A 24,114-nucleotide genomic window follows, 5' to 3' on the forward strand; every position below is an offset into this window, starting at 1 on the left:
AAGTTCCCGTTTGACATGCGTCTGTTTTTTTTGTTGTTGTTGTTGTTTCTCCCCCTCTTTTCTAACTAAATGCCTTGCCATACAATAAATATCTTATTATCCTTGTTTGCTCGGTTCGTAACGTAAGTTATGGACCCTTTTTTTTTTTCACTTTCTTATGGCTCTCGCGCTACTCAGTTAATAAGGGTTATGTATGCCTCACTTCCAGTACACACGTGTATCATCCCACCAATACAAATTGGCGGGAAAACCTGTCTTTGGTATGAACTAAACTACTTGTAATTTTTTGTATTCACTAACTTCCGTTACACGCGTATTATCCCACCAAAAAGGACAGAAAATCTGTCTTCTGTTAAATTATGCACCCTTACCAAAGAAGATGGTTTTAAATTGCCAAGGTTTAATTATAATATCAAGACTACAATAAGATCAAGAAGAAGAGCTGAAAGAAAGTTCAATTTCCTGTTGACACTGATTCTAAAACCATAACTGAATTCGAAGCTTTTCATCCAGAAAATTGACAACACTAACAGACGTCCTGATGATATATCGTGGGTAACCAGTTGGATTCTGCTACCGATGTGTATTTGACTGACTTTAAGTTATTGACATCAAATTGAAGGAATGGTACGGTTCATAAGTAGCGTGCATCTACCGAGTTATCGATGCACGCGGGAGGCTGCTAAGCACGAAAGAAGCGTAATGAGTAGCACAAGTATTACTCATCTCAGAACAAAAATCCCAAAACAATCACTTTACTCACGATTAGAACATTGTTTTAACTTCTCAATTCGACGTTTTATTTTATACAGCACAAGGTTAAAATATTTTTTCAAAGTTCTTTATATTTCATGACGTGCCAAAGTAACTTGCTAATAAAAACTTTTCCGCCAACATAAACTTTATTGGAAAATAATAAAATTTCACAGATTTCAAGCCAAAATGTTAAAAAAAGTTTTTCAACAAAGAAGCCCATACACATTTTTGCAAAGGAACGCTAGGCCCTCGAAGTTGGATGATATATTGGCTCTCTCAGAGAGTCAATTATGCACAAATCGGTTTTTCTCCTTTTTCTCGGAAATATAGCGATATTTTGGCAAATGAAGTATAACACGGCTTATATCGCCTCAAGGTCTTCCTAATACTTAAAGTGCAACTGAACCCAATTTTTCCGAAACCTTATTCAAATCTACATACATTTAAAAGCGAAATGCAAAAAGAATTTTTGAATTAGGTAAATTCTCAATTCGTAATATCAATTTGAATTTGGCGCCCTTGCCGAATTTAGAGTTCCTCGTGCAATTTAGGGGCCTGGGTCGAGTGACGTCAGCTAAGGTACGCGAACTAGCAAGCTATACAAAGCTACAGTAAAGTAAAGGCATCGTTCATGCTTGTTGCTCCCTTGTATTCCTTGTTATCGCTCGAAACATATCGAAATCTTCTGGAAAACTACATAAATGGAAATGTCACTAAGCTGTTCGGATACTGAGAGCTCTTTAGGCTCTTTTATTGGTGATATATCGGATCTTGAAGAGGAATTTGAAGAGACAACGGTTGATGCGTCGACAACCAAATGTTCATCTACAGCAGGAGCTGAACTCGATGATGTAGACGAAGGCGCTTATCAGGATGAGCCCATAGCAAGTGATCAGTGCCGGGATGGACCAATATAACCAGAGGCAAAAGGAAATCGAAGAGCTTGAATCAGAGCTAAAGAAGCGACTTACCGGCGAATTGCCAGCTAGTGATTGGTAAGTGAGAAACTCGTGGTCGCATTCAACTCCTAAAGTTAAGAATTATGTGAAACGTAAACACAGATTTTTTTAGCAAACTTATTTATTCTTTATTGAAGGTGCAAGTGCGGAAATTGTGCAATCACGAACCTCCAAAACATAAGCGAATGTTACTGTTGCACGGAAATAGGTTGTGTTGAATCCCTCACAACAGATCTGGTGCGACAAGAATTGTCACCCGAAGTTGAACTTTCCTGTGTGACTCAACATCCTGGATTCCAACCGGTTTGCCTCAACAAGTGGAGTTTGAGAATGGCTGCCGACAGATTCAAGACGAAAAATAAGCAGAGATATCGTCAAACAGGATCTGAAGAAAGGTAAGAATGTGTAATATTGTTCAGTGCGTGTCCCTTACAGTAGTTAGGACTTACTCACGTTTGACGTAAAAGGTTGCTTTACATTCATGTCGGAATAGCCGTTGTTTCCAAAGGACAACATTATTATCAGATGTAGGTCTAAAGAGCTATCTATTTGTTTGTTTGTTTTGTTTTTTTTGAAAGCGAGAGTTCTTTCGCCCTTCCATGACCCTCCCATGGCATTTTCACGTATATACACTTCTCTGCACTACTAGTCAACACCTATATAAAGTGGAGAAGTATTTACGTTGTCTTGGAATCTATTCCCTTTAAAATAATTTATTTCCCGTTCCCTTCATAGGTTTTTGAGAAGTATCGCTTATAGAGAATTTTCGCGCCTCATTCATGGCTGGCTTGGATCAAGGAGAATTCCTTTACCAGCATGTGCGTACCTCGCCATACGAGATGCATTTCCTCTTGGTACAAGTGAAGTAACTTACACCGGATTTGATTTGGATGAAGAATCATAGACTCAATGTTTCTGCAATTACTCTTATTTATTTCTTTTTTTAACTGATGAATGTTTTTACTATAAATCAGTAAAATAAAGTATACTTTTTACAGCTTTATGAAGCTTTGTCAAATACATAATATTATATACAAGTTTGATAAACTGGACCCACTATCGGTTGTAAAAAATGTCAGTTTCAAAACTCAGAACATAGAACCTTAGACTGAAATGGTACACGAGTAGCACAGCAAAAAGTCTCTGGTGTATCTCAAACTATTCAGAGGTTTACTATGTCATTTTCCATTCTGGTTCCAGCTTCTATGTTACTGAAATAGGCAATAATTTCACAATGGTCCTAAGTTTTGGTATTTGGTTTTCCTATTGAATAGTTTGTTTGATGGTATGGTGCATTAAAAGAGAAAATTAATGCTATTTTGTTAATTAAGAACTGGAACAAAAATTGATTACTGTACATATCATGCTAATAAAAATATTTATGTTTTGTTATTTCTTGGACAATCTTTAACTTTGTTATGTCCCTTTATGGGTTGCTGACATTGTCTGCACTTCGGGGGTGCTCTATTTGCAGGAACTTCATGTTGGACCTGTGCTTGGTTCTGCAATGCTATGAAATAGATACAAGGTTTTCAGAATAATGCATATAGGCATTATAAGAATAAAAAATACTAGGCCACACATACCTGGTGTAGTGGCAGGCGTATCTGCAACTTCCATACTTCTTCTTTCCAGTCTTTTTTGAACGGCTTCAGCAACAGGCTGCTTTTGAAGTACCGAGTTCATAGGGGATGGAGTCATTTCTTGTAGTTCATCTCTGGCACTTCTAATTTCTTCTTTGCTGCTTGTCAGGAAGGTGTCATACAATTCCTCTACATAATCTGTAAAATAACACTTGAGGGTGAGTTTATTCGTTATCGCAAAACATTTATTAAAGTTTTGTTGAGAAATATTATAACTATTAAACACCATTTCTTACCAAAGTTTTGGGTGATGCACACATTCCTCACTGTGGCCTCCCCGTTTTTGAACTTTGGATATGACACCCTCAACTGCTCAGTCCCATCAGCTTTGTACTTAACTTCTCTGTCCAAGTTGGAATTGAAGTGGAGAATGGCTAAGATGTGTCTAAAAAACAAAAATTACATCTAAATTATACCCTCTGATAAACACAAAATAAGTGCAACAGAAAATGTTAAAGGTAGAATACAACTACTATTATCTAAGCAACTACATGTAACTTCATCGCCTACAAATAATATAGGGTAAAACTTAGGGTTATAAATCTCTTGCAGCATGTTGAAGTGCAGGTCAATATGGGGACCAAACACTAACTGTAAAGAAATCAAAAGTCTTTTGTTTTGACCCTCATATTGCTAAATATGCAAGAGGTCGAATACCTAGAAATAAAGAAAACACACAGTCTGAATAAAATGGAACTTGGAAACACAAAGAGTACCTGCTGTACATCCCAACATATGAGTATGCGATCATTTTGGGTGCGAAGTAATTCACGACGGAGTGGAAACCTTCCAAACCCCTTGTTTGGTCCAGAGGAGAGGCTTGTTTTATTCCTCTAATGAGGCTTGGTTTCGACAGTGCAGTTACTAACTTGTCATGGGCTGTTGAACCTACAGTACACATACAAACTGAAATGACAACATTGCACAAAGTAACAAAACAACAACGGTCATAAGGTAATAAAGAAGATAAATGTAAAGATTAAAAACAGGACAGAAAATAACATGTGTCCTTGATAACAGAGTGTGTGCAAGGGAAAATAAATTTTTCTCTTATTCTCTCTACTTCATTATATACACACCGAACGCATAATTTATTACTACTATACTATGCAAACTCAATTTGCATTGCTAATTTGAGTCCCCGGGGATTATGCAAATGAGATAATAAAAGCCCTTCACGTGGTCCTATAGTGTCACTCTACTCGAGGCAGCCGGTCAAACATCGTCTTTGTTATAGTATTTGGTATTTCAAACCCGTCTTCCTGTGATATGGCCGAACAAGCTCCGGTTGTTCCACCTCAAGAAGAAGTTGTTCGAGTGTTAAACCCAGTAGAAGATGTGCCGCCGCTTCAAAATGCGGCTCAAAATGCTGCTCAAAATCCTCCCGAAGGTGCGGACCGGAATGCTGCTGTGCAGGATGGAGCACAAAACCCCGCTCAAGATGCCGCTGCTCCTGACGTCCAGGAAGCAGCGCCTCAGGTAATATTCCTTTCGCTAGTGCGTTGTTTATGTTCCTAGTCGTTCGTAGCGTTGGGTCTGAAGTTTTAAGTTAGTGTGCTTCGTATATTAGTTCGAAGTTTTCTAGTCGCGTAATTTGCATTCTGGTATCGCCGTTGGTGCCAAGTTTAATCTTTCCGGCTGTTGTTGTATTTTGTTTTCATATTCACTATAAACTTTATGAACTGGTGTATTTCAGTTAAGGATGTGTAATGTCTGTGAGGCTTAAATAATATTGCCTGGCTGGTGAAGCTTCAAATATTGCCTGTGAGGCTTGAAATATTACCTGTGAGGCTCAAAATATTGCCTGTGGGGCTTGACAAATATTGCCTGTGAGGCTCGAAATATTGTCTGTGAGGCTTGACTAATATATTGCCTGTGAGGCTTGACTAATATATTGCCTGTGAGGCTTGAATAATATTGCCTGGCCTGTGAGGTTTGAAATATTGCCTGTGAGGCTTGAAATGTTGCCTGTGAGGCTTGAAATATAAGCTGTGAGACTTGAGCATTGCCTGTGCGACTTGAGCATTGCCTGTGAGGCTTGAGATATTGCCTGTGGAACTTTAATAATATTTTCTGTGACCCTTAAAAGATTGTGTACGCGCGATAGTGGAAATAGTGCCTGTGAGGCTTGAAATTGTTTACCCGTGACATTTGTAGATCGCCATGTGGTTTCGAATGCTGCCGTGAGGCGTGAAATATTGTCTGTGAGACTCGAACATTGACAGTGTGGCTGGAAATATTGCATGTTGGGCTTTAATGTTTGTGTGGCAAGAGGGAATATTGTTAGCAAAAAATATGGCTTAGTTAAAACGTAACGAAATGCCTATGGTTGTAATAATAGATGAATGCTGGGGGTTAATAATGTGGTTCTTTAATGGACTAATGAGCAAACAATCGTCGCATTGTTTTAAACATGTACATGCTTGGTTCATGTTTGAACATTATGTTGACACACCGCTTAGCGTTCGGTATTAATTTTCATTTGAACTTAACTCGTCCAAGACGTGTAGGAATTGTAGTGGAGATACTACTTAACAGGCCGACATCTTATAAATACTCCGGATGCAATCAATAATAAAGGGAATCCGATGTGTGATATGCGAAAGAAAAAATAAATAAAATAAAATTTATTATGACGTGCATGTCGGGCATACGTCTTGTCTTTAGAGAGGTGGATACTTACTGTTTTAGGTCTTCCATATCGGGGGGAACAACTCCTGCTGGTTGTCCACTACGGCCAACCACCAGACGACCTGTACAGGCGTGTTGAAGTTGCTCTCTCCTGATCGGGAACCCGTCGGTATCCTATCGCGTCAATAAATATCTTGTCTTATTTCGATGTGTCTTGGCTTTATCCATTTGTCTGTGTTTGAATCCTGGTTTGAACCGGTTTTTCCCCAGACAACGGGACATAAGAGGAAGTTCGAGCCTTCAGTTGATGTTGACAAGTGGTGGGAATTCCGTAGAATGGCAAAAAGCAATCGAGCCAAGACAATTCCAAGTGAATCGATCGTGGGTGGATATCGACGGCGTTCCCGGTCAGGAGGGGCGAGAAAAGACTCCAGTTTACTGGAGAGAAGTAATTTCAACGGGTGTGGTCCCGGATCTATATACTCTCAAACTTAGGGACCCCAAAAATTTCTCAGTCGGGGGTGTTCATCAAAATGTTCAAGCTTGGGCGGAACTGCTCCAAGAACATCCACAAAAGGAGCGAATTGAGGAGTGGATAAAAAACAAGGGGGACATCCTCAAATTTTCTCAGCCATTTTCGGGATCCTTCAAAGGGTCGAGGTACAAGACAGAATTACCCCCGCGCAAGATGTTTGCGAATCACCCATCCTGTAAAGAGTTTTCAGAGTTCATCTCCTCTGAGATACTTGGGCGTCTCACATCTGGTGCATTTAGAGTATGGGGAGAGGTGGGTTCGGATGACCCACCGCACCTGGTGATGCCATTGATAGTTGAGCCATCGAAACCTCGGCTTTGTCTGGACGCGAGGTTCCTGAACCTCTGGATGAAAGATGCTCCCTTGTCATTAGATCGTCTAGCGGATGTTCCCCGGTATGTTTACAAGTCGTCGTTTATTACAAAGTGTGACGACAAGTCCGGCTATGACCACGTGATGGTCACAGATAACTCCCAAACGTATTTAAGCTTCTCGTTTGGGGGCTTATGGTTTGTATGCACAACGCTACCCTTTGGATGGAAAATCTCCCCCTACATATATCACACCATCGGTCTGGCAGCAACAGGGTTTTTTGAGATCGCAAGGGGTCCCTTGCTCGTTGTACATAGATGATCGGTTGAATGGTGAGCTCATTACTGCGACCGGTCGGTGGGCTAAGTTGCCACAAGAGCGTGAGAAAGTTTTTCGTTACGAAGCAGCAGAGGCTGCCCTCTATGTGGTGCTGTCCGTGCTGATAGCATTGGGCTATACAATTGGTATAAAGAAGTCTGTTCTCGTTCCTACAACTTCATTAGAATACCTGGGCCTTATCGTCGACTCTGAGAAGCAGTCATTCCTGATACCACAGCGCAGGAAGGAGTCTTTTGCCGCGTTAAGGGAACTCATTCTCACTGGTAAACAGCCCATACCACTAAAAACGCTTCAGCGTTTCCAAGGCAAATGCATTTCCTTGTCATTGGCAGTTCCAGCAGCAAAGCTGTTTATCAGAGAGATCAGTAAAGCTCGGCCCGAGCGTGCGGGGAAGGATGCAGTCATCTTGAACGAGACTCAGAGAGAGGAAGTGTCTTATTGGCGCTTTCTTGACAACTGAGATGAATTCATTCCTTGGAGGGACGAAAAACACCATACCTTCTCTCTGTCCACGGATGCCTCCGGATATGGCTGGGGTTGTGTCATTCACCGTGGGTGCGGAGACATCTCTTTTGGAGATTATTGGGACGTCAATGACAAGACGCTCAACATTTCTGCCAAGGAGATGAAGGCACTGGTGTACGCTATAAGAGCTTTCCCCGATGACATTTGTAATTCTAGGGTGGACGCTCTTGTTGATAGTCAGGTTATGATTGGAGCGTGGAAGTCTCAAGGGGGTAAAACCTCTCTCGAATTAGTCAGAGTCACGAAGCAGCTGCTTTGGGAAGTTTCTTCACGAAATATTCATCTCAACTTGCAGTTTATCCAGTCTTGTTCTAACAAAGCGGATGCCCCCTCCCGAAGGTTGTCGCGGAGCGACACAAAGTTGTCCCTAGAGTCGTTTGCGCAAGTGGATGATGAGTTTGGGGGTAAGACGGGCCACTCCTTTGATCTAATGGCATTAGATTCTAATGTAGTGAGAGGCAAGAACAACATTCCTCTACCCCATTTTTCACCAGCCCCAAGCCCTATGTCGAGGGGTGTAAACCTATTTGCCCAAGACCTGCATGCTGCACCAAACATGATGAATCCGTATGTCTTTCCTCCTTTTAACCTGATAGGCCCTGTACTTCGATTGTTGACTAACTTTAAGAGGCCTTTTTCTATAATCGTCCCAGCGCTCACTCCTCACCCGTATTGGTGGCCGGAGCTAATGGCGCGCTGTTCAGGGAGATTGTGTTTAGGAGAAAAGGGAGATAGTCATGTCCTGCTAGCTCCGTCTAAGTCTGGTTACAGCCCCATACCATGTCCAGCTACAATGTGGGTGTTGCGGATAACGCGCTTCTGATTGTCGTATTTCATTGACGTGCTTAGGAATTGCCAAGGGTGCCCAAGTTGTTTACTCCTGCAGTGGCGTGTCCACGGTGTAACTACCCTAATGATGAAAGCTTCAGGTTTTGCCAACAGTGTGGTTATCAGAGGCCATCCCTAAACACCTCGGTGCGACGGCTCGGGGAAAAATTAACGATTGATGAAGAGCTGATAGTGGCACGACGTCAGGAACTTAAGAACCAGCGGGACTCGTCAAGATATACCAAGCAAAAGTCAGCGTTGGAGTGCGAATTTAGCCAGTTTTTGGGTAGCCGGGCATCGCAAAAAGACTTTGGCTTCTGCTATACCTGATGATGTGATAGAGTTCCTCATATGGAAAGATCGTGCTGGAAGGACAAAAGTACATAAGTCAGAGTGTCCGGCTTTAGTCTGTCGTGGTGTGACCTGTTCTTGCCCAACGCGTCTTGCCTATGGAACGATTGATTCGTTGATAGGAAAACTCCGTGCAATATTTTCTGAGAATGGTAGGGGTTCGGAGTGGCACTCCCTCCTTGGGGTAGGAAACCCCGCTGCTTGTCGCTCGGTTAAGGCCTATTTAGCCGATGTGAGGGAGGAACAACTCAAAGCCAGGGTCACGCGACGTCAGGCAGAGCCTATCCTAGTAAATGACTTGGCAGTAATTTCAGAATACATAGAAAATGTACTTAATAATAGTTCTACTCTGTCGGCAATTCAATTATTTATGTATGCTAGAGATCAAGCTTTATTTAAGTCGCTATTTTTTGCGGGTGATAGGGCAGCGGATCTACTTCAGTTAAAGGTTTCGGATGTGCTCCGTTTTCCGGATAACTCAGGCTTCCTTCTAAACCATGTTTGGACTAAATCATTGAGATCAGGTGATTCAAATGGGTTTGCTTTTAAAAGAGGATCGAACAAGTTTCTTTGCCCGGTACGAGGTTTAGAGGTCTACTTTGACATTTCCAGCCTCTTACGGGTAAATCTAGCTCCGGGTTTCCTTTTTCGGTCGATAACTAAGGAAAATATGGTCAGTGCATATTGTTTGGAGCCTACCGCGGCCCAAGCGCGCCTTAAGTTTTACACCTCACTGTTGACTGGCCGGCTCTCGGGGAAACAGCTCACCTTGCATAGTTTTCGCAGTGGTGCAGCGGTTTCTTTGGCCTTAGAGGGTATAAGCCTTCATGAAATCATGGACCACGTCGGGTGGAAGAGTAGCAAGACCGCTTTGCATTACATAAAATTAAAACAGGTGATCAATCCAGCGGGAGCGGCAGCAAGACTAGCGAATTTGCCTATTGATACAGGCGAAACGTATAGACGCGCAAATTCATTAGAAGGCTTCTCTCAGGCTTTTGAGGGTCCTAAAAGGCAATGAATGCTTTGGTTCGGTGGTGATTAGTGAGGCTAAGATTTTGCTTTAACGTAGTGTTGGGGGAGTAGAGTGTTTTCGCATGGGTTGGACAATGACCGTACCGTGTCCAGAACCATGAGTTCTGTAATTAAACACTTCAAATTTTGGCGGTTACCTAGTACCCAGTACCCTAATTGTATATATAGTAACTGTTACTGTTAATTAATCCTTTGCCACTCATACAAAACCACTCTAAAGATATATCAGGTGTTGGGAAATGATATGTGAGTAAGGATTGGGAAAGAGTGATGTTATGAGTCCTACAAAGTTTGCCTAATAATAAACTGTTGGAGGATATTCCGGGTACAGAATGAGTACAGTTCATTGCCTGAGTCATTGGTACGGAAAGGATGTTGGCGTGGGGAAGGCCAGAGCTATCCCCATTCCTTATTACCATCTCATGGATAACAATGCCCGGGGAAGAATATTACACTATGCTTAGACAATAGTCCATTTAATATACAAACAATAATATAAGGTCTTTTTTCTTCAGTGATACCTTTTTCTAACCAGGTTCTATTTCTGATCTTCCTATGGGCACACTTGTTGAACAAAGGATCACCAAGGTCACTGTGCACATTAATTACATGGCTAAAGAAGGACTTAAACTTTGCCCATATAAGATTACCATCACCACTATGTGTTGATTGTGCACTCCAATATAAGTGGTTCTCACAGGGCCTTATCCAATCCTTTAGAACTTCACAAGCCTTTTCTTTGGTCAATTTAGAGAGTACTTTCCTTATTTCTGTAAGAAAGAATAAAATGTTATACAAATACATTATCTTGATCAATTCACACACTGGCAGCAGCTATTACTGTTGAGTCGGCATTGAGATATTCTTTTGTTTAAAGAAACATGCAAGTGAAGCTATACTACTTGAAGCTATACTATTTGCCTGCTTCCATAATAACGGCAACTTAGAGCAACATCAGATCTGCCAACAATGCACATAGTGTCAGCAAGGCACCTACTTTTTTTTAAATGCCATAAGTCAAAGTAGTGTTTAATCTGGGTCAGTACTTTATTCATATGGCATGCAATTGTTGTATGTCGATCTGATACGAATGCGGTAATCCCCAGGCCACACGTCTCCAACAAGTAATTCATACAGTTCTTAAATCCCATAAATTCCATTGCATTACTGGATTCTGCTTGGTTTCTCTAAACACAATGACAATGAAAATAAAATTGACATGATATATATCATATGCACACCATGAGAAGTGTCTAAAGTTAGTGTCGGAAATCTGTAACAATAGTTTGGTAGTGGTTGGGATGTCCTCCTTGGACGAAACAAATGAGATATGTACAGTAACAAATAATTATGTGCATGAGAACTGTAATTAAGAAATAAATTACCTGAACTAGTGAAAAGTGTATTATTTTTGGCATGTTACAACACAAGATGGTGTAGGCCCCATATTTGGCATTGTGCCCCATACTGTCGTGACAGGCATCCCCTGCCACTGTTAGACCATCCTTCACGTCCTTCAGTTTGTCAAGCAGTCTTGACTGGTATGTTTTCCAGTGAAGGTGAATCACAGGGAACAGTTGATTCTAAAAATAAGTAAGTAATTAATAGTCATTACTTTCAATAGAAATTTCTTTATGAAAAAACTTTAAAATGTTTTACAGTGCAGTACAGCTACTAGTTTTACTGTACTGCAACCCCAAAATATTTGCCAACTATCCCCTCCAATCTCTCATTGATTACACTGCCAAACTCTCTACCGGGCTGAAATTAGCAGCCAACTCGGCAGCCAACTCAATATTTCGAAATATTGCCTCGAATGCTATAAATTATGAATGGTATATCCAAAGAAAACCTTTTTATAAAAATTTTAAAAGTCACAACTATCAAAATAATATTAATATCTTTAATATATTACTTATTAAGTTTTAAACCTGGGTCTTTCTCTCTGTCACACACTGAATAAACTCAAAAAAGAAAAGAAAAACACATCACAGCATTTATTAATGAAAAAACCTTTCAACTAACAATGTCCAATACAGAAATCTCTAACGAAGTTAATTATTAACATTTGCAATTGCAACTGTGACATTTATAAACAAACAAAATTACGAAACTCAAAGAACTCGTAATAATCGAGCTTTGTAGATGGACTAGCAGACACCTTTACAGTGACTATCGAGCTTTGTAGATGGACTAGCAGACACCTTTACAGTGACTATCGAGCTTTGTAGATGGAGTAGTAACCATAGTTACTGTGACAATCGAGCTTTTTAGATGGACTAGCAGCCATTTTAACTGTGACTATCGAGCTTTGTAGATGGACAAACGGCTATCGTTACTGTGACTATCGAGCTTTGTAGATGGACTAGCAGACACCAATACTGTGATAATCGAGCTTTGTAGATGGAGTAGTAACCATGGTTACTGTGACTATCGAGCTTTGTAGATGGACTAGCAGCCATGTTAACAGTGACAATCGAGCTTTGTAGATGGACTAGCAGACACCTTTACAGTGACTATCGAGCTTTGTAGATGGAGTAGTAACCATAGTTACTGTGACAATCGAGCTTTTTAGATGGACTAGCAGCCATTTTAACTGTGACAATCGAGCTTTGTAGATGGACAAACGGCCATCGTTACTGTGACTATCGAGCTTTGTAGATGGACTAGCAGCCATCGTTACTATGACAATCGAGCTTTGTAGATGGACTAGCAGACACCTTTACTGTGATAATCGAGCTTTGTAGATGGACTAGCAGCCATGGTAACAGTGACAATCGAGCTTTGTAGATGGACTAGCAGACACCTTTACAGTGACTATCGAGCTTTGTAGATGGACTAGCAGACACCAATACTGTGATAATCGAGCTTTGTAGATGGAGTAGTAACCATGGTTACTGTGACTATCGAGCTTTGTAGATGGACAAACGGCTATCGTTACTGTGACAATCGAGCTTTGTAGATCGACAAACGGCTATCGTTACTGTGACAATCGAGCTTTGTAGATGGACTAGCAGACACCTTTACTGTGACAATCGAGCTTTGTAGATGGACTAGCAGACACCTTTACTGTGACTATCGAGCCTTGTAGATGGAGTAGTAACCATGGTTACTGTGACTATCGAGCTTTGTAGATGGACAAACGGCCATCGATACTGTGACAATCGAGCTTTGTAGATGGACTAGCAGACACCAATACTGTGATAATCGAGCTTTGTAGTAGTATAGGGGATGGGGGTTCCAGCGCAACGACCACCGGAGGATTACCCGTCTAAAGTACCCCCCTCGATTCGTACCGCTATTACCCGCATCCCGTGTTTATGTAAAATATGTTAGTCTATATATGGAGTGCGAAGATTGTAAGAGAACTTTTAAGAAAGAAGTGGACTTGAAGAAGCATTTGAAGATGAAGACGAAATGTATGAGCAGCTATAATTGTGGATGTGGTAAGAAGTTTGAGACTAAGGTTAAATTGTTTTGGCATTGTCAGGATTGTGAGTATGACTACGACGATCTGAAAAGGGTCTGGAATTAGGTATAAGATATTTCCTATTATATAGATGGAATCCCAAAGCAACTTCAGCACGGTGTCAATACCCGGTAACGGTGAGATTGACGTTAGACAGTTTTGGCGTCAGTCAGAAAGGAAGGTTAAAAGGACTCTCCGAAAAGGTATAGAAGAATTAGGAGCCCTGAAAGCGAGCATAATGGTAGAAGTAAGTTTGTCAAAAGACGAGGTAATGACGACAGCAATGTTGCGATCAAAGTCGTTAGTGATATTAGAATCCACGAATCTGGATAGGTCACTCAGTGAAGCCTTAGAAGCAATAATGGAGTCGCTGTCTAACTACACGAAAGAAGGATCGGGTTGGACAGTAGAGGAGGTTGAAGGAATAGAGATAAGTATAGCCAGGTACGTACCCATACGAGGGGGGAGTTACGTACCGCTACCAACGTGGGTAGAAAGGAAGAAGGCTATTGTAAACGTGAAGAATGAAGACAATCGATGCTTTATGTGGGCAATCAGGTCTGCACTGTATCCAGCAGAGAAGGATCCCTGTAGGACAAGTAAGTATCCCACAGATGATTTAGAGTGGGATGGTGTGGAATTTCCCATGCAGTTGATAGACATCCCCATATTTGAGGAAATAAACGATCTAGCAATTAACGTTTACGGAGTCAGAGAGCAGACGATAGTACCGTTAGTTCTGTCAAAAAGTAAAGGAGAGCGCGTACATTTATTCTACCACGGCGGACACTACTCATGGGTTAAACATATTAGCAGACTGTTTTACAGACACACCAAGCACAAAGGTAAGAAATACTTCTGCGACTGTTGTTTGTTATCCTTTACCAGCGTTAAAGCTCTAAAGGAACACGCCGAAATATGTCGCGGAGTCGAAGAAGTGGCGCAACGGATCCAGATGCCCACAGATAAGAACCTATCCTACTCAGACCATCAAAAGCAGATGCAGGTGCCTTACGTGATATATGCAGACTTTGAAGCGTTGATAACTAAGGAAGAGCAGAAAAGTGGTGCCACGAATAAGGTGGGATTACACGAGATCTGCTCCTTTGGTTACATAGTAGTCAGATCAGATGGTAAGGCCGACCCTCCTGTAATTTACCGAGGTAAGAACGCAGCTAATGAGTTTCTAGAAGCATTGCGAGAAGAGGAGGGGGAGATTAGAGAACAATTAAGACGTCCAAAGAAGATGGAATTTACCAAAGAGAACCAGGAGGCTTTTAACAAGGCAAAAAAATGCCACATTTGCCAACATACGCTTCTTCAGTTTGGAAGACGAGCCAAGAAAGCGTGGGATGAAGATGGAAAGTATCTAGGAGAAGCTCATTTTAAATGCGGGAAGTATGCTAAGAAAGGTGAGAAGCCGGGAAAGCCCTCCACGCACTGCATTCACTGCCACAAAGCATTTGTTGAGGATTTCTATGTGGATAAGGTTAGGGATCACTGCCACATCACGGGTAAATACAGAGGAGCGGCTCATTGGAAATGCAATATAAACTTCAAAGTAAATCCAGACATGGAGATTCCGGTGTTCTTTCACAACCTCCGCGGTTACGACTCCCATTTGCTACTACAAGGAACAGACGGCTCCGACGTCAAATGCATACCCAACAACAAAGAGCGCTACATGTCCGTAACTGTGGGTAAGCTAAAGTTCTTAGATTCGCAGCAGTTTATGGCGGACTCCTTAACAAACCTCGTAAAGTATAACACCAACTTTCCCATTTCCAGTCAATACGGCGCGGAAAGGAAAGGAGTCTACCCATACGAATACATAGACTCCTGGGATCGATTCAAAGAACCCCTACCACCCAAAGATCGCTTCTACAGCACCCTAAACGAGTCTGGTATAAAGGATGAGGAGTACCAGCATGCGTTAGACGTGTGGGAAAAGTACTCCTGTGAGAACATGGGTGACTACCACGACATCTACCTAAGGTCTGACGTAGTGCTGCTTGCAGATGTTTTCCAAAGCTTCAGAAAGATGGCTATGGAATATTACGGATTGGATCCCGCTAATTTCTACACGGCTCCTGGGCTCAGCTGGAGTGCTTTGTTAAAGAAGACAAATGCGCAGTTGGATCTCCTAACGGAGTACGACATGTATCGGTTTATGGAAGACGGTATTCGTGGCGGCGTATGCGGACCCAGCCGACGTTACGCCCGCGCAAACAACCCCTTAGTAGAGCACGACCCAGAGAAACCAACCACATACATTTACTACCTGGATGCGAATAACCTTTATGGTTGGGCAATGTCACAGTACCTACCTGTGAGAGACTTCGAATGGGATCCAGTGAAGCCGATAGACTTCTACATGCAGGTAGGAAAGGAGGAAGACAAGGGTTACGTCTTAGAAGTGGATCTGGAGTACCCAGAGCGCCTGCACGACGAACACAATGAGTTCCCCTTAGCACCAGAAGCGATAGAGATACCATTTAAGCAGCTAAGTCCGCTGCAAAAGCAAATGTGCCCTGGTTACAAACCGTACAGGAAACTAACTATGAACCTGATGGATAAGAAGAAGTATGTGGTACATTACCGCAACCTGCAGTTCTACGTGCGACACGGAATGCGCGTAGAGAAGATCCACAGAGTCCTAAAATTCACGCAGGAACCCTGGATGCGCCCCTACATTGACTTTAACACGCAAAAGCGTACCGCAGCGAAAAATGACTTCGAGAAAAACCTCTTCAAACTGATGAACAACAGCGTGTTCGGAAAGACAATGGAGAACATCCGCAAGCGCGTAAGCGTAAAAATAGTCAGCACCAAAGAGGAAGCAGAAGCATACGTGTCACAGCCAGGCTTCGTTAGATACGTAGAAATGCTGAACTTCTACGTGATTCACATGAAAAGGGCAAACCTCTTACTAAACAAGCCCGTTTACACAGGCTTTACGGTGCTGGATCTATCGAAGCTGCTTATGTACGAGTTCTACTACGATAAGCTTAAGCCAAAGTACGGAGACCGCTGTCGCCTCCTGTACACAGACACCGACTCCCTAATTCTAGAAGTGCAAACGGAAGACGTTTACAAAGACTGCCTCCCCGACATAGACGAGTACGACACCAGCGGTTACCCGAAGGAGCACTTCCTTTACTCTGCGAAGAATAAGAAGGTAATTGGGAAGATGAAAGACGAAATGTTAGGAAAACCCATAGTAGAGTACGTGGGTCTGAAACCAAAGATGTACAGCGTGCTAAAGTTAGACGGCGTAGAAAAGAAAGCTAAAGGCGTAAAAAAGTATGTGGTTAAGAAGGACATTACGCACGAGTCCTACCTCAACGTATTACGAACACGCAAGGAACAGCGGCATAAGATGAACAGCCTGCGCAGCTATGGTCATCAGATACATAACGTCACGCAGGAGAAGGTGTCACTGTCTGCATTTGACGGTAAGCGATGGATGTGTGATGACGGAGTGCATACGATAGCATTCGGACATCACACGATAAGCAGTTCTTCTTTGACGAACCCACGCGTGGGACCATCATGAAGATAATACAAGATGGGCTGGCCCTTCTTAGCTATCGCACTTCGGATCTGATAAGTTTCCAAAGACCAATTAGGATCCGTAGCTCTTTTGGATCCTCCTTCTAATTCACCCGACTCATAGAGATATCGAACCGTGACATCGCCTAATCTTTTTTCCTGGGGGAAGACCGCCCTCGAACTTCTGATGAAGGACTTGTGTTCCACGTGTTTCTTTTTTATGGCATCCTTGGGTTTCATTCCCGTAGCCCTGGCCGCCTCGTTGTTCGAAGCTGCGACGACCTGGGGGAGCCTCTGAGTCCATTCCCTGTTGCGTTTGGAGGGATCTTCCAGCTCTTTCCAATACTGGTACCCAAAGAGACGCTCGGCCAAGGTCTTATTGAATCTTTCGACGATGCTCTGACCCCTGTGGTACTCTGCTTTAGCTCTTCTAATCTTAGTGTCGTGGTCTTTCAGGGTCTTGGTAACCACGCCCATAAACTCCGTCCCCGCATCCACTTGCAGCAGCTTAGGCCATTTCAAGACGCGCTTATAAATCCTACCTAGGGCTTCTGCGACTTCCCCAGAATCCTTACTGGTTATGGGTTCGGCGTCCTTGTATCTGCTTGCGATATCAACTACGGTCAAAGCGTATCTATAGGTCTTTCTTCGCACCTTGTCGTGCGGTAAGAAAAGCAAATCCGCCTGATGAACTTCATTGGGGGTATTTACGGTGAAGCTGGGCCTGGGAATGTACTTAGGCACGGGAAGATAAACCTGCCAGAGGGTTTGTTTTTTCAACCAGTTCTTAGCTGTTTCGTCTGATACCCTGGCCGCGGTCGCGAGTTTCTTGATAGCTGACGCTCCTCTCCAATAGCCTTCCGGCCCATAGTAAATCCTTTTAAGTTTGTCCTCTACGCGGCCCATTATATGAATTCCAAGAGAAGATTGATCTTACGTCCGTTAAAATCCACCGTCTTTCCGTCCACTTTAATGGTGATGTTTATGCTTTCTACCAAATTAGACAAGTCATAGCTCAAAGAAATGGGAGTGTATTCCACTGGGTCAAATGGATTACCTTGGGGCAGAAACTTGGACATAAGAGAAGACTTTTCTCCATTGTTGTAACTATGAACCAAGTCGCAATAGACTTCGTAAGAGGATGCGACTTTCCATTTTACATCATATGTACTGCCGCTATTTATCGTGGTACTAGTAAGGCCCAGGAGTTCTACCAATGAACTGTCCTTTAAATTAGCGCTTCCACTATTTTTCTTGAATTTCATTTCATGGGGTAATCCTGTGGTAAGAGTGTATCCATGCTTCGCTAGCTCCTTAGCCAGTGTTATTGGGGTGTAATGGGAATCTGGTATTTTTGGTTTGGTGCCGGAAGTTCCGATGACAAAGCCATTAATTAAATTATACCAAGAATTATACAAAGAGCAACTAACCAACCGAACCTTACAGGCTTTGATGGGGGGATTCAGATAAGTGGTAAAGTTATTCTTGTCGCTTTCCAAAAAGACGATCATATATTACAGGGGACAAGTCCCCTTCGTTAGAGCAGATACGCCAAGGCCACGCCTCCTGCCAGCCCTGCGACTCCTACAAAGACCAACTCATTGTCTTTTTGTTTCTTAGAAGGCTGGTAGTAATTCTTGAACTGAGGCTTTCTTAACCCCGTTAATGCCGCGGGGTGTGCTTGCGCATAAAGTTTGAAGGCGTAGTCTGTGTTTTCGAAGTTCTTATCCGCCTGCATCTTGTCTTGGTAGTTCTTGTCCAACCAATCCCTGTAAGCTTGTCTTTTTTCATTCCAAGTTGCCACGTCCCGCTGATATTTCTCCAGCGCTAAGTCGTGTCTCTTCCTTTCGGCGGCCAAATCTCCGCTGCGATCACCTCTAACTAATCTATCCAAATATTGACCACCATAATTAGCTCCAGTGAATGCTAAGGCTGCAATAACTCCACCTGCGACCACGCTAGCCATTTATACATTAGGGATGTACTTTTCCTTCCGTAGGTAATCCTTTACCATGATAGCCCCGCCAACGGCAGCGGTCATCTTAGCAAAATTAGCGAAGCTCTTGCTTGGGTCTTCAGTAAAGTCTTCTTTGAGCACTTTCTTACCTACCCAACCAATACCCGCAACGATGGAAGTAATGATAGCTGCCTCTTCAACAGTTTTCAATAACGCGGTTGACATTATATTACAAAGCGAGAAGGAAAATCTAGGTCGCCACGGTACGTGGTGATAAATCTACTCCATTTCAGGGATCTTACTTTTTCTAACAGCCGGTTCCACAGGTGCGCGATACGTTGGTGGTTCTACCTTTTTCGTTGCCCGCCATTGTAAGTAGAGGCTGCCTGCTGCTATAGCGACTCCTAACGCGCCAATGACGTATCCCGGATTAATAAAGGATTCTTCTTCCTCCACCTTTTCTTCTTTTTTGGCTTTGTTCTTCCTGTTCATCTCCGCGAGCTTCTTTCCGGCAGCGACTCTGCCCGGAGATTTAGCCTTGGTAATCTTGGTATCTTCTACGGGAGCCTTTTCTGGTTGTTCTTCGGTGCCACTCATCTTATATTAAGGGACTTGAAGGACTTGACAAGTTACTTGATGACGACTTGACAATGACTTGGCAATGACTTGACAACGACTTGACTAAGTACTTGAGGTGACTTGACAACGACTTGACTAAGTACTTGAGGTGACTTGACAACGACTTGACTAAGTACTTGAGGTGACTTGACAACGACTTGACTAAGTACTTGAGGCGACTTGATCAGGTACCTCAGCAAGTGCTGCCTGGAAGACCTTTTCGACTTCTCTGTCCTTCTTGAAGTCCTTCCAAGATGTTCCAAAGGAACCTAGTACCTCCTTCAAGTCGACGTGCTGAGCTACGTGAAGTGCCGCAGAGGCGACTGCCATTAACTTACCGCACTTCAAAGACAACCACCCGCAGGTTATCTTAAGTTCTTGGGCGATGACATAGTCCTCGCTTATGTCCTTCCGCAGTTGCTCCACGTCGTCTATGGGCAGCGCAAGTCCAAGCAATTTAGTGGCAAGTCGGATAGCGGAGTCTGCTACGGCGTCCGTGGTCTTACTTGCGAGGGCAGCCTCGTACCTCTTATGGAACTTCTTAACCTCCTCTTCTGACAGCTTATTAACCTGCTCATGGGTAAGTTCCTTACCTATCATTTCTTTACACTTCCCAGAAGACACAAGAATGTTAAGTTGTTCCTTGAGGTTACTTTCATCTAACTGTGTGGGGACTTCATCTATGAGCTGCTCAATGTCCATATATGTTAACGTCATACGGAAACCTCAAAGAGAAGATCATCTTGGAATGTTGGTGCGTTTTTAAATGCCGCATGTATTCGTGCAGCTGTTCCTTGCTTATCTCACCGCCGTAGTCGCTTAAAATGGTTTCCAGGTCAGACTTGCTCGGAGTATAAAATACTACGAGAGAGCCTATGTTTTCCCTAAAGGGCTTAGAGACGCTGGTAAGCTGCTGGGAAAGCAACCAAACGCTAATGTTGTCATGTCTGCCGCTAAAGGCGAGCTTCACTAATTCGGAGGTGCGCCTTTTTACGTCGTCCCCACAGGCAATGTCATCCAATATGAGGAGCGTCTGTGTATCTTTAGGGAATTGCTTGTGCCAGAACTTCAAATGACCGGATAACTCATTAGGGTCTAAGATGTCCACAAAGAAGTCGTCATCGTTCGCGCCTATACCAGTCCAGGTGCGGTTGTTCACGTAGGTGGGGCATAATAGCACGATGTAGTCGAAGCGGTATCTAAAGGGTCCTAATAGCTGCTCCACGACGAACTGGGTCTTTCCGCAGCCGGTGGGTCCTACGATAAGAGCATTGCAAGGAATATGGTTTGGATCCATTTATATATAATGGAGCCTCTGGAAAAGACCATCGCCTACATGCAAGATAAATTAGATACCATTAAGATGCAAAGAGAAGAGATCGATCGATTACGGGAGCGCGTGCAAGAGCTACACGAAGAAATGTGCAATCTGAAGCGCACAGAGAGGCTTGCTGCGCTCTGGACAATGATAGGTTGGGCTAGGGATTCCCTTAAGGACTTCATGCGATACCCTCTGTGAATATATATATATGGACTGCATTACATCTGAACTACCTGCTGACTGCATTGTCGTTACCCCTCCAACGCCAAAGCCTCGTAAGAAACACAGCTGCCGTCACTGTAATAAGGTATTCTCTGAAGAAGACTTCGTTGGACATTGGTGTCCCGCGGATACTAAAGCACAAAGGACTTTAGACGACGTTCGAGGAGGAGACTTGGAAGAGTAAGAGGTCGCAAAGAAGATCTTACTAAGCCCCAGCAAGAGGAATTAGCATAGGTCTTCTTTCTTATTGTTATTTTGTTAAATACTGCAAAGAGGTCTCAAGTAAGGGTCTATTTTTTATCGTCATTTTGTTAAATTACCACAGATGATATCAAAGAATGGTTAAGATGATGTCGATGATCTTACTTTAACAATTTAACAATAAAGGATAAGACCTACATCATTATCTTTTGCTGGTTTTAACAATTAACAATAAAAAATAAGGTATATATAATGAAGTGCGTGCAATGTGATAGAGCTTTTAGTAGCAAGCAGCGACTGCAATACCATCTTTCCAAGAAAGTCTGTCAGAAGACCGTAAGTACCCTTTGCGGTGACTGCGGTAAGGAACTGTCCACTGTACAGGCCCTACGATATCACCGCGAGAACAGAGTCTGCCTCAAAGACCGTTGTCTCCGTTGCGATGAACCTCACTTCGAGGAGAACTGGCATAAATACCGCTGTCGTCGTTACCACCTCGAAGATGTCGTCTGTGAAACCCACGGAGACTTAGCCGAACGTTGTTGTCCCCACGAAACCTCCCGGGCGCTCACGCGACGTAAGAAGGAAATAGACCAGACCTTCGTATGCTTTGACGACGTCGAGGGCGTGAGATGGGAAGACAGGGAACACTGGGACGGCATTTGCGACCGATGTGGCTGTCTACGTAGCGGTCAACATATTTGGTGTTGCCTGTACGACGGACCCAAGCCCTTAGACCATTACCTTGCTGTAAGAAAAGCATGGAAAAATGAATAATATATATATAATGTTACCTTACATCGCAGCGTTCGCAGGAGGAGCCTTAATTACCATATCCACTAATTACATGACAGAAAAAATGAGGTCCGCCGAAGCAGACCAATACCTAACCGCCCACGAGGATGACTAATCACACAGAGGATTAGCATCCACCCTACGTTCAACGTCGAACTTCCATCGCCCGTTAACCTTACCATAGCTGCGTATGTGCGTGTACTCTTCACCTTGGATTACATACCGCACACAGTCAGGTGCCCACAGGGTACACTCTTTCCCTTCGTATTCGAGGACCAACCTTAAACGGCTGATGTCTTCGAAAACGACGTAATTTTTTATTTTGTATGTGATGCCTTGGACTAATTCACGCCAGTGCGTCTGTTCAATGATCATTATATCTATGAAATATTCTTTGGTGAGTCCTTAACGCCTCCTGCGTCTTAAAAGCCTTAACACACCAAGGACAAGGTACACGAATACCTTCCGCGTAATAGTCGATCTCCCTGCATATAAGGTCGTAATCGTTGCACACCATGGTTAGGTAACCATTTGCCTCGTATTGTGCGAGTAACGCCTCTTGTTTAGGTGATAATACGCCGTTACCCTTAGGTGTCTTCAACTCCAAGCATAACCCATTATACTTTTTATGTGCATTAAGAACTAAGATGTCGGGTTGCCCCGCCTGATACCCTTTCTGCCAACATACTATCCTTTTGCTAGCTGAGTCCTGTAGTTCTCCAAGACCTGGTGCGAGCAGTAGGATAGGGTGGAATCGACGTATGTAGTTTACGACCTTCTTATGCAGGTCAAATTCATTTTCTATTTTGAATACCAACTTGTTAGGACTGTCAAAGCGCCGCTCTATTTCATACTTACCTGTTTTCCTGAGGGTAGGGAGAACGTCACCTAACACCCATTTTCTGAACTCCTTAGCTACGGACTTTTCAGATCCGAATATTAACTCATAAAGACCCATTTCAGTGATGTAAACGGAATGTGGTTGCGCATTAAGGGTGTCAGTCAGATTTACACCCTTTATAGACCTCAAAGTTACCTTGTTTTCCTCTGAGACGTGATCAGACGCCGCTTTTCTGGAATTTACGTAACCCAAGGCATCAGCCACGGACTTTGCTTTGAAATAAAGTTTATCGCCTTGCACTATGCATTGCAGTTTGGTGTTGTTGTTTTCAAATACGCGAAGCATTATATACCAACGATATTTTTATCAAAAGGATGAGTGAGCACGAATCAATAGGCAACGCTCTTTAGCTGATTCATTTCTACGCTCAGTTGCGCGTCTGAGACTACGAAGATATACGCGTTGATCTTAGTAGTGTCGCTGGCATGTTTGGTGCGCTTGATCTCCAACGTAATGCCGTCCTGGGTATTTACCAGCCGCAATCCCTGTCCATGTAGGTCTTCGTCGTTCGTCGTGCGCATGTCGATCCACAGCGCGTACTTATCCTTAAAGAATTTCTTTGGGTCAATTTGGTCGCCAAACTTACGCGCGACTTCCCGGTACATGTCCTCGGGCTTTATCCCTTGTGAGTAAACCTTATTAGGCACTCCGTTAATGCTAACGCCTACGTTAGTGATGTTAGGATTAAAGAACGCCTCAGAGTCACGCAATCCTGCCGTGTATGTTTTTGCAAACAGTAACATTACCCCTGTAAGGCTGCGTCTGGGTAGGTTAATGCTTTGGTTGATGACCTCTTCGACGTTGTTCGTGAAGCTGAACGTCTTGTACATCACGACGTGATCGTAAAGGAAAGCCTTCCCGGCGCTGTATTCCATACCGGCGCTACGTGCTAAGTCTTCGCTGTATACCGTTTCATACTGCAGCTCTAAGTTAGTAACGGAGTATGGGTGGACGGCTGAGGAACTTACGTCCTTTCCCTGTAGAATGTTCGTAGTATCTGCTAGGGTTACTTCGAACTGTAGTTCGCTTAGCTGCGTTGGGTAGTATGCACCGTGGTTCGTGATAACTTCGAAATCTAATGGAACTACATGCTTAGTACCATAAGCCGTCTTTATTTCGTCTTCTCCTGAGGCGCCAGAGGTTGCGCTCCTTACCTTGCGTATG

At 43.2% G+C, this 24,114-nt stretch overlaps 3 protein-coding genes across 3 annotated transcripts; 1 reads left to right on the plus strand and 2 right to left on the minus strand.

The window, feature by feature from the left end:
- The first annotated feature begins 1,002 nt into the window (after window positions 1-1,002).
- Window positions 1,003-3,049, plus strand: LOC116291767 (uncharacterized). Its single transcript, XM_031698975.2, has 3 exons — window positions 1,003-1,751; window positions 1,853-2,110; window positions 2,451-3,049. The coding sequence occupies exons 1-3, from the start codon at window positions 1,660-1,662 to the stop codon at window positions 2,617-2,619; spliced, it is 519 nt and encodes a 172-aa protein (XP_031554835.2). The 5' UTR covers window positions 1,003-1,659; the 3' UTR covers window positions 2,620-3,049.
- A 45-nt stretch (window positions 3,050-3,094) lies between these two features.
- LOC116291769 (uncharacterized) lies at window positions 3,095-4,122 on the minus strand. The gene is made up of 4 exons (XM_089026369.1): window positions 4,075-4,122; window positions 3,595-3,743; window positions 3,302-3,496; window positions 3,095-3,225 (listed from the first exon to the last, which is right to left on the minus strand). Exons 1-4 carry the CDS (start codon window positions 4,107-4,109, stop codon window positions 3,095-3,097), a joined length of 510 nt encoding a protein of 169 aa, XP_088882495.1. The 5' UTR covers window positions 4,110-4,122.
- Window positions 4,123-10,334: 6,212 nt separating this feature from the next.
- Window positions 10,335-11,512, minus strand: LOC148912997 (uncharacterized). The gene is made up of 3 exons (XM_089026370.1): window positions 11,300-11,512; window positions 10,912-11,101; window positions 10,335-10,684 (listed from the first exon to the last, which is right to left on the minus strand). The coding sequence occupies exons 1-3, from the start codon at window positions 11,378-11,380 to the stop codon at window positions 10,335-10,337; spliced, it is 621 nt and encodes a 206-aa protein (XP_088882496.1). The 5' UTR covers window positions 11,381-11,512.
- Window positions 11,513-24,114: the final 12,602 nt, after the last annotated feature.

Source organism: Actinia tenebrosa, unplaced genomic scaffold (genome assembly GCF_029948245.1).
Source record: "Actinia tenebrosa isolate PJP-AT-01 unplaced genomic scaffold, QUT_ActTen_1.0 PGA_scaffold10__47_contigs__length_13832649, whole genome shotgun sequence".
Classification (NCBI taxonomy): Eukaryota; Metazoa; Cnidaria; class Anthozoa; order Actiniaria; family Actiniidae; genus Actinia; species Actinia tenebrosa.

What these genes read in the sequence shown, in the direction of transcription:
- LOC116291767 (XM_031698975.2), top strand. Translation starts at nt 1,660, where the DNA reads ATGGACCAATATAACCAGAGGCAAAAGGAAATCGAAGAGCTTGAATCA. An exon ending in GAATTGCCAGCTAGTGATTG is followed by an intron (nt 1,752 to 1,852) that starts GTAAGTGAGAAA and finishes TCTTTATTGAAG; the next exon opens with GTGCAAGTGCGGAAATTGTG. An exon ending in CAAACAGGATCTGAAGAAAG is followed by an intron (nt 2,111 to 2,450) that starts GTAAGAATGTGT and finishes TTCCCTTCATAG; the next exon opens with GTTTTTGAGAAGTATCGCTT.
- LOC116291769 (XM_089026369.1), bottom strand. Translation starts at nt 4,109, where the DNA reads ATGATCGCATACTCATATGTTGGGATGTACAGCAG. An exon ending in TATGTTGGGATGTACAGCAG is followed by an intron (nt 3,744 to 4,074) that starts GTACTCTTTGTG and finishes TTTGTTTTTTAG; the next exon opens with ACACATCTTAGCCATTCTCC. An exon ending in TACGCCTGCCACTACACCAG is followed by an intron (nt 3,226 to 3,301) that starts GTATGTGTGGCC and finishes TCTATTTCATAG; the next exon opens with CATTGCAGAACCAAGCACAG.
- LOC148912997 (XM_089026370.1), bottom strand. Translation starts at nt 11,380, where the DNA reads ATGGGGCACAATGCCAAATATGGGGCCTACACCATCTTGTGTTGTAAC. An exon ending in TACACTTTTCACTAGTTCAG is followed by an intron (nt 11,102 to 11,299) that starts GTAATTTATTTC and finishes CATTGTGTTTAG; the next exon opens with AGAAACCAAGCAGAATCCAG. An exon ending in CTTATGGCATTTAAAAAAAA is followed by an intron (nt 10,685 to 10,911) that starts GTAGGTGCCTTG and finishes TCTTTCTTACAG; the next exon opens with AAATAAGGAAAGTACTCTCT.